This window comes from Amphiprion ocellaris, chromosome 21 (genome assembly GCF_022539595.1).
Source record: "Amphiprion ocellaris isolate individual 3 ecotype Okinawa chromosome 21, ASM2253959v1, whole genome shotgun sequence".
In the NCBI taxonomy this organism is placed as follows: Eukaryota; Metazoa; Chordata; class Actinopteri; family Pomacentridae; genus Amphiprion; species Amphiprion ocellaris.
In genome coordinates, this window is record NC_072786.1 from 1,960,589 (window position 1) to 1,977,055 (window position 16,467).

The following is a 16,467-nucleotide window of genomic DNA, read 5'->3' on the forward strand; positions in this document are numbered from 1 at the left end:
AAACAGCTTCAGTGTTTTATCGTCTAATACTGAAGTTAATCTGTGATTGTGCCGCTGAGGTCAAAATCTGGGAGTTCTTGATGTCAAGTTTCACATTAAAACATGATTATTTTGAGCTGATCTGCTGAAGTTACTTCAGCTTGTCCAGATGTTTGAGTTTTATCTGGTTTATAGCTCAAAACACTTTAAATTAAAGCTTCAAGAACTTCACTGACACCAACAGATTCCCATTTACACCCAATAAATCCTCATTTAGACACAATAAATCCTCATTTACACCCAAAAAATCCCCATTTCAACGCAATAAATCCTCATTTACACCCAATAAATCACCATTTACACCCAATAAATCACCATTTACACCCAATAAATCCTCATTTACACCCCAAAAATCCCCATTTCAATGCAATAAATCTTCATTTACACCCAATAAGATCTCATTTACACCTAATAAATCCATCAAATCAAATATTGTCTTACCTTCTTCATGTGTGTTCTTCCAACCATGCAGCTTCTTCTTCTCCTTCTTCTTCTTCGGTTTTAATGCCAGATTAGTCTACGTTCGACTCAATGCTGCCTCCTACAGCACAATATATAGACAATATAATGGATCCGACTCTTATTCTTATTTAAAATAATTTCTAGATCATGACAAGTTGTTTTGATCATGAAGTAAAATACTAGATTGTTCATTGTTCTTTTGTCCTTTTGTGTCTCATTTTTTGTAATCTTTTGTCTGTTTTTGTTGTTTTTTGTCTTTTTTTGAGTGACTTTTGTCATTTGTCTCATGTTTTTATCATTTTGTTTCTCGTTTTTGTCATTTTTTGTCTTGTTCTGTCCATTTTTTATCGCTTTGTACCTTGTTTGTCAAATTTTTTGTCTCTTTTCTGTTTTGTTCTATGTCATTTGTCTCATTCATTCTCATTCAGAGATTATTTGATCTACTTGTCCGGTAGTACAGATTTAGAATCAATGTGATGATGAGAAATAACAGTGGAAATTTCAAGTTTGTTTTTTTAATAGTTCCTCCGATATTGTTGTTCAAACAGACTCAAATTTCAATGTAAGAAAAACCTAAAACAGGTTGATGGGCAATTAACAATAAAAAATCTCTGAAAATATTTGATTTATTGAGGTAGAATCTTACAGCTAATATTTTAAATAAACATATTTTATTATAAAACATTTAATAATTTAAAGCAAATCAATAAAATCAAGATGAAGAAGGAACCTGATGAGTTTAGATGGAATAATCGATATTTATCTTTTTGTCACTACTGGGATTCCATACATTTGTGTCTATAAGGCTTTTATATTCAATTTCAGACAAAATATCAGCGTGTTTGTTCTGAAAATTTGATGATTTCAGACAGAATGACTCATTAGTTTCCTATCGGTCCTCGATTACTAATTTTATTGACCAAGTAGAAAAACTGGCTAGAATATGAGTTTCTTTGCACTTGAAATACTTTAAAAAGTCTTGTAAAATGTTATATTTCATTAAAGGCTCAAGGGTTCTTATCTTGTCTGCTAAAAACTAAGGATCAGTTTGTGTTTGTGGCATCATGTTTCGTTCTGACCCCTTTAGATTCACACGGCGACCCTTCAGAGGGCCCCGACCCTCATGTTGGGCACCGCTGGCTCCACCTCAAATCGCTCCAACAGTAAGCTGGTGCATTTTTAATCGTTCAGTTCACATACTTTTGGATTATCTCCAGTTTTTCTTGCACCAGAAAACTTTAACTTTGTTGTTTTACTTTGTCCAGATATAAACTGTACGAGAAAGAGGAAAAAAATAAATAAAAAATGTGGGTTTGGTTCAACATTTAGTCTTCATATCAGTGGATGTCGTCTGATTAATGAGCTGCATAACCACAGAATTAACAGACGGTTAATTCTCGAAGCTTTTAATTCTTTTATTGACTGAAGCTGTGAGAAAACGGACTGAAACTGACCTGAAACCAGCCACAGTCTTTATTTATATCTTTACCGCCATCTGGTGGCAGAAGGCTGAAACTACACACACAAACCTTTAAACAGAGGAAACTGTAATGTTTCTAAAGCCGCAGTGGTTCGTCTGTGGAGCTGCTGGTGTTTACTGGCCTTTTTGATTTATTTTAAGAACCAAACATTATGGAAACGCTGGTTGAAAACAGACTTCGTTGCCCAATTTCCCACTGACGAATCTTTAAAGAAGAACCAACAAGTGAAGATCCGCTGCCTCCAAGACAAAAAGTCCAGATGAAATGATGGAAAATGTTGGATTTTTGTGTTATTTTGTCAACATTTTCTGATTCCCAAAAAGCCAGATGTGGTTTTTGTGATCCTCGAGTATAAATGCCTTGGTTTTGGTTAAGTTGTTAAAAGTCAGAAGTCGGAGGTCTTAGGTCAGGTGTAGGTGGGTTTCGGTTGGTATTTAACTCTGTTGTAGTCGTCGACTGTAGTTTCCACCGGAGGAGTTTTCCAGTATTTCTCTAAACCCAGAGCCAGACACAGAGCGATGGCCGCCATCTGCAACAACAAATAGACAAGAAGATCATCACGTTTACTCGTCGACTAAACGTCACATGGTGGCACCAAAAAGACTAAACAAAACTAGAATAACGGCAGCTTGTTCCTTCATCCAAATGACTTCTGGAAACCCTGAAGTCAAAGCACCTCTAGAAAAACTTTCAACTGTTCTGCGGACGTCAAGAAACTTCCAGGAACTGTTCAAGAACTCATCCAAAAACACGTGAATTCAGTCACAATTTGAAAACTTTTCAATCAACTCAATACTTTCAGTAAAATAATACACTTGCCCTAAAACTTCTACTGTATCCAGAGAATAATATATCTAAAAACTCTTGAGAAGTAGAAGCTTCATCCAGGATATGCCAGAAACTCATCCTGAAGCTGCCGATTGTGGAAACTAACATCCTTAGCAGCTTGTAGTGTTTCTAGAAACATCTTTGATGCTCTAGATTGATCTACAAACGTGAACTTTCATCATTTTTAGAAGTTGGCAGAGGAACTTCGGGAAGTCAAAACTCTTCTTGAAACTTTTAACATATCTAAAAACTCATGTACCACAAGAAACTTCCAGAAACATATAAACTGTTCTGGAAAGTCATCTAGAGACACGTGAATTTTGTCTCAATTTGTAAACTTTTCCTTAAACTGAAACACTTCCAGTGACAAACTTTGATAAAAACTTTTATTACCAGAGAAGAATAGAAAATATCTAGAAACTGGAAACCTTTTCTAAACAGTTCCAGAAACTCAGCTTCAAACCGGCAGGTTACGGAAACTATATAAAAAATACATTTTCAGCAGCTTCCAGTGTTTTCAGAAACTTTTCTGATGCTCTTAAATCATGTGAAGTCGTCAAACAGCTCAAAACCACTTTTAGAAACTCAAACTATTGTAGAAACATCATCAAGCCAGAAGTCTTCTTGAAACTTTTAACACTTCTGGAACTCGTGTTCTTCAGGAAACTTCCGAAAAAGTTTAAACTTTACCACAATTTTTAAACTTTCCCATAAACTGAAACACTTTTGGTAACATAATGAACTTTCCTTAAATCCTGTAAATGCCTCCAGAAAAGAATAAAAATAATATTAAACTCATCTAGATGATTCCACTTCCTGTCTTCAAGTATTTGTTAAAAATATCATTTATTGAAGCTTGGAACGTTTCAGAGCCTCTTCTGATGTACAGAAAACTGATTTTTTTTTTTTTAACCTAAAACAATTAGAACTTAAGATTTTCTTTCTGGATTCATGCATTCCACTGTTTCTCCTTTCAACTTGCAGTTTAGTCTCTTTGTAGCTCAGTTTTTAGACCAACAGTTAATAAAGTCCACAAGTTCCCATCATGTCATGTTTGAGTCGAGAGTTCAGATCTAAAAATAGGACTATAAACTGTAAAAGCAAACCAGTTGGATAGTTTTGGAAGGAAGAAACCTTTAAAACTACAAATATTCAGGAAAGCAACCAGTGTGTGCTGGGTCACCGTGATGGTGGCGAATGCTGAGATGATCCCGATCCGGAGTTTGATGGGAAAACTCAGGTAGCTCTTCAGGATGGGACCACAGGGCTGCAACACAATGCCAAGACAACAATGTAAAACATGAACACAATCTTCCTTCTCTTTGTTAAACCACAACTACAGTCAGTTAAAGATTAAAAAAAACAAAGAGTGAAGGTTTGTTGATGACTGAGCCTGATATGAAGCAAATGTGGTTTGTTGAGACACAAAAACTCGGTTTGTTCAGAAAACTACAAACACAACAAACAAAAAAGTTCAGTTTTACAAACAGGAGGATCAATGAAAGTAGAAGATTAAAGAAAGAAAGACTTTGACTGGATAAAAGACTTACTGGGAAAGAAAACAGAAGTTTAGTAAACTGACAGGAAGAACAAAAGGAAGAAAAACATATAAATGAAAGCAAGAATGATGAAAGACAATAAGGAAAGGAAAAATGATAGAAACAAAGATGGAAATATACAGTGCAAAGGAGAAATAAAGAATTAAAAACAGACAGAAAACAATAAAACTACCTTGGAGTGAACCCAGAACTGATATGAGACCCTCACACAAGGACCCTCTGAGCTGGAGTTAGCAGGAGGAACTCTGCAACAACATAAAGTTATCAAAACAGCACGTAAATGTAAAGCATGATTTGTTTTTGCAATTATCAGCTCGTTCTAAAGGACAACCTACAAACACCTTTTCAAACTCGAAAGCTCAATAATCTGAGAAATCTAGAAATACAGGAAATCCTAAAGAACCTTCAAAACTCTTTGGGACGCTTCAAAACTTTAAGTATAAGAACCTAAAAACTGATAAAATCAACAATTCATCGAATATAAGAAAAACAAACACATGTAAAACACCAATAGCTCTTTGAGAAACACATTTTACAGGAAAATGTCAGAAAAAATTCCCCAAGAAACACGCAAACTCATCCAGATTCTCAAAAATTCCTCTACAAAAGACGTCTTTAAAGTCCGAACCTATCTGCAAAAGGCTGACAATCACAAACACCCAACAAAATATCAAGAAATGAGGAAATCCCTCAAGAACCTTAAGCGTTTTCTTGAAGTATAGAAATTCCTCTTTAAGTCCATGTTTTTCTAAGAACTTCCAGAGCCTATGTCGACACTCAAAAGGCGTTTGACAAACTCAGAAAGAAAAGCTGTCGAGAAGGTTGTAATTTCTCTCAACAGTCTTGGACGTCCAAACATATCTGCAAACTCTAAAGGTCAATAATCTCAAGAGCTGTGCTACTAATCTAGAAATACAGGAATTCTTTTTAAAAAAATGAAACGCTCTCCAAGATACTTCTTCTACAGCTTAAAAACTGATAAAATAAACAATTCTACGAATCTCAGAGAATCTTCTAGAGTCCTGCAAACACATCTAAAGCCTCAAATGCTCTTTGGCAAAATGCAAGCACGTTTTAAAAGAAAAACTCCAAACATTTTTAAGAAAACTACTAGCTTTTCAATTTTCTAAACTTATCTAGAAAAAGTCAACAAAAAGCACACAAACTCCTTCAGAAACTCAAACATTTATCTAAAAATTATGCCCTTCATCAGAAGGAAAATATGTCTTTAAAGTCCAAACATTTGCAATGAAGTTTTTCTTCTAGAACTCAAAGCTCTCTGAAAAACTAAATTCTTCAAAATGAAGAATTTTTTAAGAATCTGTCAGGCTGATCTATAAGTTTAAAGACCTTTTAACAACTTCAGAAACTCTTCTAGAATCCAGAATTTCTCTCAAAAGTCTTCGACATCCAACCTGTAAAGGTTGATAATCTCAACAACTGTCCCACCAGTCTACAAATACAAGAAACTTTAATATTCTTCAAGATGCTTGAAAACTTTTCTAGAAATCTACAACATTCACAATCTTCTAGACATGTCTAGAAACTCAAAAGTTACCAAGAAACATGCAAACTTCTTTAGAAACTGAACAATTTATCAAAAAATCAAGAACTCTTGTAGAAAGAAAACACACCTTCATTTCTAGACTTTTAGGGGAAACTAAGAGTGTTGTAGAAATCCAGGGATCCTTGCAGAAGTTGAGAAACATTCCGAGTCTCACCTGGTGTCCAGATCCGAGGGAGTTGTGCACAAACAGGAAACAGGAAGTTGATTCTCCCAGTCTTCAAAACTCCTCAAACCACAACAAGAGTCCTTCAGTGAATTCAGTAAATTAAAGAAATCATAAGATTAGAAAACCTCAGTTATCATTTTGGACATATAAAACCTGTCGTCAGAGAGCTAACAGGCTAACAAGAGTAGCGACAGTCTTTAGCTACGTGTTCTATGTGTTTCTTGACATTAAATCTGGTTTATTTGTAGTTTTTATTCTCCTACCGAGGCCTCCAGTTTGTTGAGTTCAGTCTGGATGTAACGTTCTGCTCTGTGGAGCGGAGTTACGTTCAGGAATAACTCCTCGACAGCTCCGTCCATCTGCAGAACAGAAAACATGGAACAACTAAATAGTCAGAATAGATTTAAATGTATTTAATGTATTTAATCCGCTAGTTACCTGAGCCTGAACCTGAACCAGCGGTGAAGCTACAACCATCAGAGCCACGAACTCCACGAATATCAGAGCAGAAAACTGGGAAAGAGGAGCACAAATTAGAGCTTTTACCTTAGTGAAGTCCCCGCCAAAATAACACTTCCTGTTCAACAAAATGATGGTTTCAAAGGTTTTTTGGACCTAAAATGCTACTTCCTGTCCAAATCCTTGTAGATTCAACATTTTAATTCACCAAAATATGAATTTCAGTCCGAATATGTGTCGTTTCAAAGATTTAAAAATATAATAATATGATTATTTCTTAAACTATTTATGGTTTTGAAGGTTTATTTCAATCAAAATACTACTTTCTGATGAAAAACTTGTAGTTTTAAAGGTTCATTCCACTCAAATATAACTTTCAGTCCAAATACATCAAGTTTTAAAAGTTTATTCCACCAAACACAGTAATTTTGGTCCAAATACGTGTAGTTTTAAAGGTCTAAATCACCAAAATGTTACTTTCTATTGAACTAATTATGGTTTTAAAGGTGTGTTCCACTAAAAATACTACTTTTGTTGGGGATATTTTAATCACATTTAATCAACAATTAATCACATTTTTAACCATAAGTCCTATAATCAACATTTAACCGCATTTAACCACAACTTGTTTTATCATATAATCAATTTTATATTGATGTGCTATTGCAACTGCAATTTATGTTAACCATGCTGTCAAGTATATTACTAGTGTTCTCATAATGTGTTATTTAAGCACTGACATCTCACTCACAAGCTGAGAGGCCAGTTTAAGGGAAATGCTTTCAACGCCTGCTCAGGTGTCAGACGTTTTAAGGGAGATCTACCGACGCTTGTTGTCTGGTGTCAATTACAGAAACAGATATGTTAATCCAACAACGGCCCATTTCATGACAGAGTGGAGTCGCAGCATTTCAGAGAAAATATGACACTTACATGGAGTCACGTACGCATGAGGCAACTATGAAAGGTCGAAGGGATCAAAGTTAACAATCACTTAAAAGTACCAAATTGTGAAATATCTTAGAAAGAGGAGACCAAAGAACAATTGAAACTAAAATAGTTAAAGAAAGATAAAGATGAACTTAAAGAAACCAATTTGAAAAACCTATATATTAATAGTGAAGATAAATTAAATAAATCTGTCTTATATCAGTGGTTGAATAATTGAATGATTTATAGTTAATCAGCTTAAATATAAATTGGATAAACTAAATGATAAAATCTTAAAGTTTAGGCGGACAGTTAGATATAGAGAAGCAGGAAGCCACACCTGAGTTATTTCAGCGTCTTAAGACTGACATATACAACACATACAAGTACTCGATTACAGGATGAAGATGACTCGGATTGGACCAAGGTTCAAGTCTAAACCGCGGATCTTCCCAACTATAGACCAATCAGATAGAAGCACATTTCCATTTAAAAACCTCTGTATAACGTTAAGTTCGGCATTCTCCCTTGTGAAGTTGGCTGCAGCACCTCTCTGTAGATTAGCTATTAGAGAACTGCAGTTTTCTAGAGTAAGGAAGAATCTATATGCATTCATTCTGATCATCCAATGCTTGTTAAATATCTTAAAAGTCTTCACTGCTTCAGAGTGATTCCTCAATAGCAAACAACGAACGCACACGACACTTTCTGTCTAAATACTTGCAGCAAACATTGCTTTTTGTTTTATGGTTTGAAAAGTTTATTCTACCCCAAATGCTATTTTTCCTAAATAGTTGTAGTTTGAAAGGTTTATTCCACCCAAATATCACTTTCTCTTGAACATTTCATGGTTTTAAAAGTTTATTTCTACCAAAATGTTACTTTCTGTCTAAATAGTTGTAGTTCAAAAGATGTTTTCTCCCAAAACAGTATTTTTAGTCCAAATACTTGTAGTTCTAAAGGTTTCTTTGTCAAAAATGCTACTTTCTGTCGATATTATTGTAATTTTAGAGGTTTATTCCAATCAAAACAGTAATCTTTGGTCTAAATACATGTAGCTTTAAAGGCGTCTTCATCAAAATATCACTTTCTCTCAAACATTTTATGGTTTTAAAGGTTTATTTCACCCAAAATGTTACTTTCCCTCAAAATACTTGTAGTTTTGAACAATTAATTCATTCCAAGTATAACTTTCTGCAGAACAACTTCAGGTTTAAAATGTTTGATTCACCCAAAGCAGTACTTTTGGTCCAAATACTTGTAGTTTTAAAAGTTTATTCCACTGAGATATAACATCCGTTTGCACAATGTTTGGTTTTACAGAATTATTTCACCCAAAAAACTACTTTTTGGTCAAAAAATTATAGTTTAAAAGGTTTATGCCATCCCAAATAGTACTTCTGACCTAAATATTTGTAGTTTTAAAGGTTCATTCCACCCAAATATTACTTTCTGTTCAAAGATTTATAGTTTAACGGTTAATTGCACTGAAAATTTTACTTTCTGTTGAAATACATGTAGTTTAAAAGGTTTTGGCCCAAATTCTTGTCATTCTAATAGTTTATTCTACCAAAATACTACTTTCTGTACTTTCTCAGAGTGAAGACGTTTTGGCGGCTGCTCACTGCAGGATTGGCTAGAAAGAGGCCGTCTGAGAGTTAAAGCTCGGTTTTAGAGTTCAGGTTAGAATCAGATTTAGGATGGAGATGTAAGAACAAGTATGTTGGTTTATCTCACCACGCACAGCAGAGGTTTGATGTTCAAAGATGCAGCACTGATGCCCAGAACCGACAGAAACACTGTAACTGGACCGAACACCTGCAGAACCAGTAAACCATCACCACTGGACAACTGGTCAAACAACTGGAAGACAGAAAGACAGAAAGGAGCAACACATTCATCTAAATTCAACCCAGAATCTGATTTAAGAGCTTGGTAATTTAAAACATTAGTGCAAAATGACTACAGCTACTTTAATACGTTAAGGATATTTTGTTGATAATGATTTTAATTAATCAGGTGTTGTTTGTTTTGTTTACTTTTAATGGCATACAGTGAGAATGTTGCACTTCTACGTTCAGTATGTTAAAAAGAAGCACCTTTGTAATAATATCTCTAATATTTCAGATTTTTTAGATTTAAATTTCCACAGATTGTTCATAAAACAACTGTTGTCTGTTGTTCACCAGTCAAAGCTTAATGGAGACAAAGAGAAAGACTCTGTTGGGAAAAGCTCAAATTAAATCTGGACTAGAGTTCACCAGAAGACATGTGGAGACTCTGAAGACACCTGGAAGAAGGTTCTTTGGTCTAAGGAGACCAGGATGAAGCTTTATGTCCATCGGACTAGATGATATGATTGATGGACACCAAACACTGAACATCATCTGCACTGGGAAGCATGGTGGTGGCAGCATCATAATGTGAAGCACGGTGGTGGCAGCATCATGTTATGAAGCATGGTGGTGGCAGCATCATGATGTGAAGCACGGTGGTGGCAGCATCATGATGTGAAGCACGGTGGTGGCAGCATCATGATGAAGCATGGTGGTGGCAGCATCATGACGTGAAGCATGGAGGTGGCAGCATCATGATGTGAAGCACGGTGGTGGCAGCATCATGTTATGAAGCATGGTGGTGGCAGCATCATGATGTGAAGCATGGTGGTGGCAGCATCATGATGTGAAGCACGGTGGTGGCAGCATCATGTTATGAAGAATGGTGGTGGCAGCATCATGATGTGAAGCATGGTGGTGGCAGCATCATGTTATGAAGAATGGTGGTGGCAGCATCATGTTATGAAGAATGGTGGTGGCAGAAGCTGGCTGACTGATGATTTAAGCTTTCATCTTAATTATGAGGTTGTGTTTCTCATATATTTACCTCAGCGACTGGTACGTTGTCATCGATGGAGGAGAATCCAACTCCAATCATCACCACACCGGACACCTGCAGAGTGATGAAGAAGTGAAACGTCGGTTGGTTTAAATAATGTTTCTGACCGGGAGTTTCACAGAGCAGGAAGTCTTTAACAGCAGCAGCAACATTCCTCTCAAACTGTTCTTCTTCCCCAGAGAGACGATCATCAGATCATCAGCTGGGAACTTTAAGATTCACTAAATGTTCTGCTGCCTAGTTTGTATACTCTGGTGGTGGTTTTGCTAAATGTTCTCACACTGATATCTTTTCCTCAATCTCCACAGTTTGGTAGCTGCTGTGCAAAGCAACTGCAAATAAAAACACTAATTAGATGGAGTCTCCAGAGGCATGGATGGGTTCCTGAATGGGCCTGCTGGGCTCCAGTCCAGGTCCAGAGGGGTCACAAGGTTCCTGGACTGGAGCCACAGAAATACCCAAAGCAACTGCAAACCCAAAATAACCACAAATCAGCACCATGGCACAACAACATGACCACAAATGGATGGAAAATGAAAACAAAAGCAACCAATGAATGACCACTTTACAGACTTTACAACCACCGATAAAGACAAAATGGTGCAAAATGACACACAACAATCAAAATATGACAATAACTCAGTTTTACAAATTGTAACAAAATACCAGTAATTTACATGATCAATTAAGGTTTAGTCTATTGAAAATGATGTGTGAAAAACTCAACAAATCCAAAGATTGTCTGAGTAGAAAAAGCAACCTAAAGCCTTTAAACGACTCTATTATATATAGATATGAAGGGGATTTAAAATCGTTCCCTCCATGGGTTGTTTAAACAAGTCTGTCAATAAATAATGTTAAAAATGACCACAAAGTGATAAATCAACCAGATAATGATATAAATTAACCACACAGTGACATGAAACAAGCACTAAGTGATGTAAAAATCACCAAAATGTGAAGAAAAACTGTCTCAAGGTGACCACAGAATGACATAAAACAACCACAAAATGAACACTGAGTGATACAATTGCCATACAATTAAACAAATCAACCACAAAGTGAGACAAAATGAGCAAAATGTGATCGAAAAACAAGCACAAAATACCCACAATGTTACATAAAGAAAAACAAATCAAAAATTAGAAGAAAATTACCAGAAAAGTGACAGAAAACATCAAGAAAATGACATCAAATGACCACAAAATTATGCAATAATCCACAAAGAGAATACAGCATTATAAAATAATCACAAATTGACAACCACAAAGTGATAAAACAATCTGGAAAACATACAAAATAACCAAAAAATTATGTAAAATGAGCACAAGTGGTAAAAAAAAAAAAAAAAACAAGAAAGACAACCCGAAAACATAACACAAAATGATGAATAACTGGTAAATGCTATAAAATAATATCAAAGTGATTTCAAATGACCAAAATGTGGCAAAAAAATGAGCACAAAGTGATGCAAAATTGCCAAAAATGTGATTAAAACAACCTCAAAATTACAGAAAAGGGATAGAAAACAACAGTATGACCACAAAAGGACAAAAAAGTCAAAGTAACAACAAAACATCATAAAACAACCTCAAAGAGATGTAAAATAACAGCAACAAAGTGACATAAAATGAGCACAAATGACGTGAAATGGCCAAAAAATGTGACAAAAACAACTTCAAAATTACCAGTGACATAAAACAACCACAAAGACACTTAAAATTATACAGACTAAAAGAAAACTGCCCCAACATGACCACAGAAGAACACAGAATGATAAATATCTAGTAAAGGCTCCAAAATAATGACAAAGTGATGCAAAAATGACCAAAATGTGATGAAAAACAACCACAAAACAACCAAAAAGTGACATAAAATGACTACAAAATGACAACTCAATGATCTGGAACATCCACAGACACAAATGACAGTCCTGATATTCAGTGATCTGAACATGTAAACACAGAAAACACATATCTAGAAGGGAAAAGAAAGAAAAATACTAATTAATGCTGCCTTCATGTGACTGAAGGTGATGCAGGTTAAAAACACAAGGTGCTCAAACATTTCCTGTTTTTTTCCCTCTGAATCCTGAAAACATCCCAGAAGTGAAAGTCTCCTGTGATTTGCTAACAACGATAAGGATAGCATTAGCGGTTAGCTTACCAGCAGCAGCACGGTGACACAGATGGCGAGTCCTCGTAAGTAGCTGCTGCAGCCGGCCATGACCCGAGCTAAAATAGAAAGTGAGGAGAGACCAGAGAGCAGCCGTGTGTGATGGATGTTGTTTAAAGCTCTCGAGTGTTCCACTGCAGAACCGAGAACATGACCAAGTTTGGAAGATCAGCTGAGAGGAGAAGGCATGGGGAGGATGAGGGAGGAAAAGAGGGGAGGTTAGCCCAGGTAATGATTACATCTAATTAAGAAGATGTGAAGTAAATAAAACAGGAAGAGATGCGAGAAAATGAAAGTGACCAACGATGGAACCGGGAAGTGTGACGGAGGAGCAGCTGGACGAACGTCTTTAACACTCCCACGTGGTGGAAATCCATTTTTACTGTGTTTTGTGGTTGTTTTAAACTTGAAAATGTAAAATTAAAGTTGTTAAAATAAGAAGACTGAGTAACCAATAGTTGTCCTTACAGGTACAAAATGATCGCAATGTGAAATATGACCAACAAACGACCACAAAGTGATAAAACAATCATGGAAAATACAAAATAACCACAAAATGAGCTCAAAATGATGACACAAAATGATGTAAAACAACCACAAAACGATAAAACGACAACAAACTGATACAACATTAGCACAAAAGGAAACAATATGACCAAAATGTGATGAAAAACAACCACAAAATGAGCACAAAGTGATGCAAAGTCATCAAAATGTGAGGGAAAAATACCCCAAAATGACCACAAAATGACATAAAACAACCAAAAACGTGACAACCTAACCAGAAAGTTGTACACATTCACCACCAAGTGATACAAAATGATGCAAAACTCACCAAATGTTCTGCTGGTGGCTGTAAGAGTGAACACAACAGTCTTCAGGTGCTGCCTGCATCTCAGGAACTGAACACCCACTTTTACAACAATAAATCCTAACTGTTAGCATGCTGTGCGGCTAGTGTTGCTAACGTTAGCTCTGATTGCACGCCACGCTATCTCTGTACACGTTTCTAATTAACATATCTTTGCTATTTATTTTGTTGCTTTACCGTTACTCTTTTGTCACTGTGTAGAATGGTCTGGCTACTCCTCACAACCATTATGCTATAGGGAGAAATCATAAATTTATTCTATGAGGCTGGATAGACATAGTTTCACAGAGCCAGATCATTCACAAATATGCAACGTGACAATTAGACGCAGTCAGACCATTCTACGCAGCGCTGTGTAGAATGGTCTGGCTACTCCTCACTACCATTCTACTATAGGGGAAAAACATAAATTTATTATATGAGGCTGGACAGGCTTGGTTTCACAGAGCCGGAACATTCACAAGTGTGTAAAATGATAATTAGGTGCAGTCAGACTATTCTACATGGCGCTTCTGTGTAGAATGGTCTGACTGAGCCTTACTATCATAGTTATCATAGACTACCTGCAATTTACATTGATAAAGATTCTCCAAAGCGCTGTGTAGAATGGTCCGACAGCAGATTGATATCATAGATATAATGATGTGCAATCCAAATCCAGCTGGAGTGCAGCCAGACCATTTTACATAGCGCTGTATATAATCTATATCACTGTAGGTGGCAGGTAATCTATGATACCTATGATAATAAGGCGATAATGAAGTGTAGTCAGACCATTCTACACAGCATCTCTCATTGTCACTCTGCTATTGGAGAAAAATAAAACCCCGCTGGGCGTGTTTTCAATTCTTTAAACCAGAATAAAAAATCAGAATAAACTTGGGCGGGGCTAAAAGCAGGACACTCCAATGGCGTCCACTCAAAATAAAGGCAGGCAAAAATGTTTTGGTGGAACATTTCCATTTTAAAAAAACAATCAACCCCATTACAACAAACAATTCATCCAAAAAAAACTATCAGGGCAGCTTTTTAGCATTTAGGTTGCCTTCTCTGGTGTTGTTTGTCATGTATTTTGAAAACGGCAGCACCGATCAATAGTGGTTTTAAACCCGCAGTCTGGATTCAGTAAGTCAGAATAACAGAAACTATAGATATTTTCTATGACATATATTTACAGTTGTTCTTTTTGGTTTGAAGTTATTTAGTTTTCTTCATCTTCCACCATTCGTTTCGTTTCATATCTCTGGTGTTTGGTGCAGCCCGTTGAGTCGAGTACAACAGAAAGGAATCCAGCAGCGTCACTAAGCTCAGCGCTGTGTTGACTTTAGACTAAAAATAACTGCAGACGACGGACTGATCGAGTGTTTATGTCCAAACTGTAGTGTGTTAGAGACAGACGGTCATAAACAGAATCATTTCCCGGCACATCCCAGTATTATTAGAAACCTCCACGTGTCTTCAGTCTCCACCCTGATAGTGAAGATGAAGCCACACAGTCGGTATTAAACCATAAACATCCATCACAGCAGCTCGATAAAAGGGGGAAATCTTGTTTTTATTGATGCTATGAGGCGTCAACTCGACACGTTTATGTGTTGGAGTGTAGTTCAGCCTCCAGAGGGCGCCGTTAGGACTTCAGATTCATGAAAGAGAAGCAAGTTTAAAGGGAACTTTTGAAATGTTGCATAAAAACTTTAGCAAAAAAGAAAACACAAGTTATGTTAGTTTTCTTTCATTATACGGTGGCGATTTAGGCAACATTCTGCAGATGAGTAGAAAAAAACGGACGTAAAACCGATTGGTCACCAACAACTAACAAAGAAAACTTGGTCCATCTGCCACAGTAAAATGAAGAAATCTATTTTCAGTGTTCAAAGTCTGTTTTCAAGTGGGAAAGTTCCGATCATTCTTTCACGTCAGCTGCTGTCGATCAAGTTTCATCCCATTTGGAAGCAAAGAAAACAGAAAAACTGTTAATACTGATGTTGGTCAATACCTCAGAACTTTCTCTGAAAAGGTGTTTTCATCCTTCTTTGTGTGTATTACATCTTTAAACTGGAATTGAGGAAAATCTGTTTGATTTTTAAAGATTTTGCAAAGATAGAAACTCCACATGAGCACAAAAATACTTGAAACAAACCAAAGAATGAGTGAATTTGCTTCTCTCCGAGATTATTTATCTTGAGTGTGGATTAAAGAGACATTTAATCATCCAGAAATACGTCCTTTTTGCTCTGTGGTTCGGTGAAGATCAACTGAAGCCACTTGAGACTTTATTCCTGTAATAAAAGAAATGTTTGTGTGGAAACAGAAGAAGAAATGAGTTCTGGCATTTGTCAGAAAAATCCACATTTTAACGACGTCGCCTTCAACGGACGAAGCTTCCCTTCATCATTTATGGTGTTTGGACAGCAGGAAGAACCGTAAAACGTCTTTAAACTGAAGCCTGCTCCAACAGATTCCCAACGACAGACGACGGCTGGTGCCCAAAATGAGGCCCGCGGCACCTCAGAGGGCCTCCAGCTGAGTCTGAGAGGGTCAATTAGTGTAAAGAAAGCAGAAATACTGTTGGTTCCACTCTTGTTTAATGTTTTTTTTTTTAAATTTTCTGCATGAAATAACTCAAATACAAATGAAAAAAACATTCTTCCAGAGGTTTACTATTAACCACAATGAATGGTGGTCTATGGGGATATTTGGACGCTTGCAATAAAATATTTAATATTTCAAAAACGATACGAGTTAAAACACTGAAATTTGGTGCACAGCTTCATCATTGATCAACAGTTCATGTAACCAAATCTAGCAGCTGCAGCGCCAACAAGTGGTGAGAAACGACCCAACAAAAAAGTCCCAAAAGACTTTGGCTCCAGTCTAAAGAAGGTTCTGAATGGAGGCCTGTGGGGATTTTTTTGGACGCTTCCGATAAAACATTTAATATTTAAAAAACGACACAAGTCACAAGACTGAAACTTGGTGCACAACTTCCCCATTAATTAGCACTTCATGAAACCAAATCTGATAGCTGCAGCGCC

The 16,467-nt window shown here is 36.4% G+C and overlaps 1 protein-coding gene across 1 annotated transcript; it reads right to left on the minus strand.

Annotated features, from left to right (window-relative positions):
• Positions 1-1,895: 1,895 nt before the first annotated feature.
• Positions 1,896-12,709, minus strand: LOC111583814 (23 kDa integral membrane protein-like). The gene is made up of 9 exons (XM_023293057.3): positions 12,553-12,709; positions 10,375-10,440; positions 9,229-9,354; positions 6,541-6,615; positions 6,366-6,461; positions 6,091-6,182; positions 4,542-4,614; positions 3,994-4,077; positions 1,896-2,511 (listed from the first exon to the last, which is right to left on the minus strand). Exons 1-9 carry the CDS (start codon positions 12,610-12,612, stop codon positions 2,389-2,391), a joined length of 795 nt encoding a protein of 264 aa, XP_023148825.1. The 5' UTR covers positions 12,613-12,709; the 3' UTR covers positions 1,896-2,388.
• Between the last annotated feature and the right edge of the window lie 3,758 nt (positions 12,710-16,467).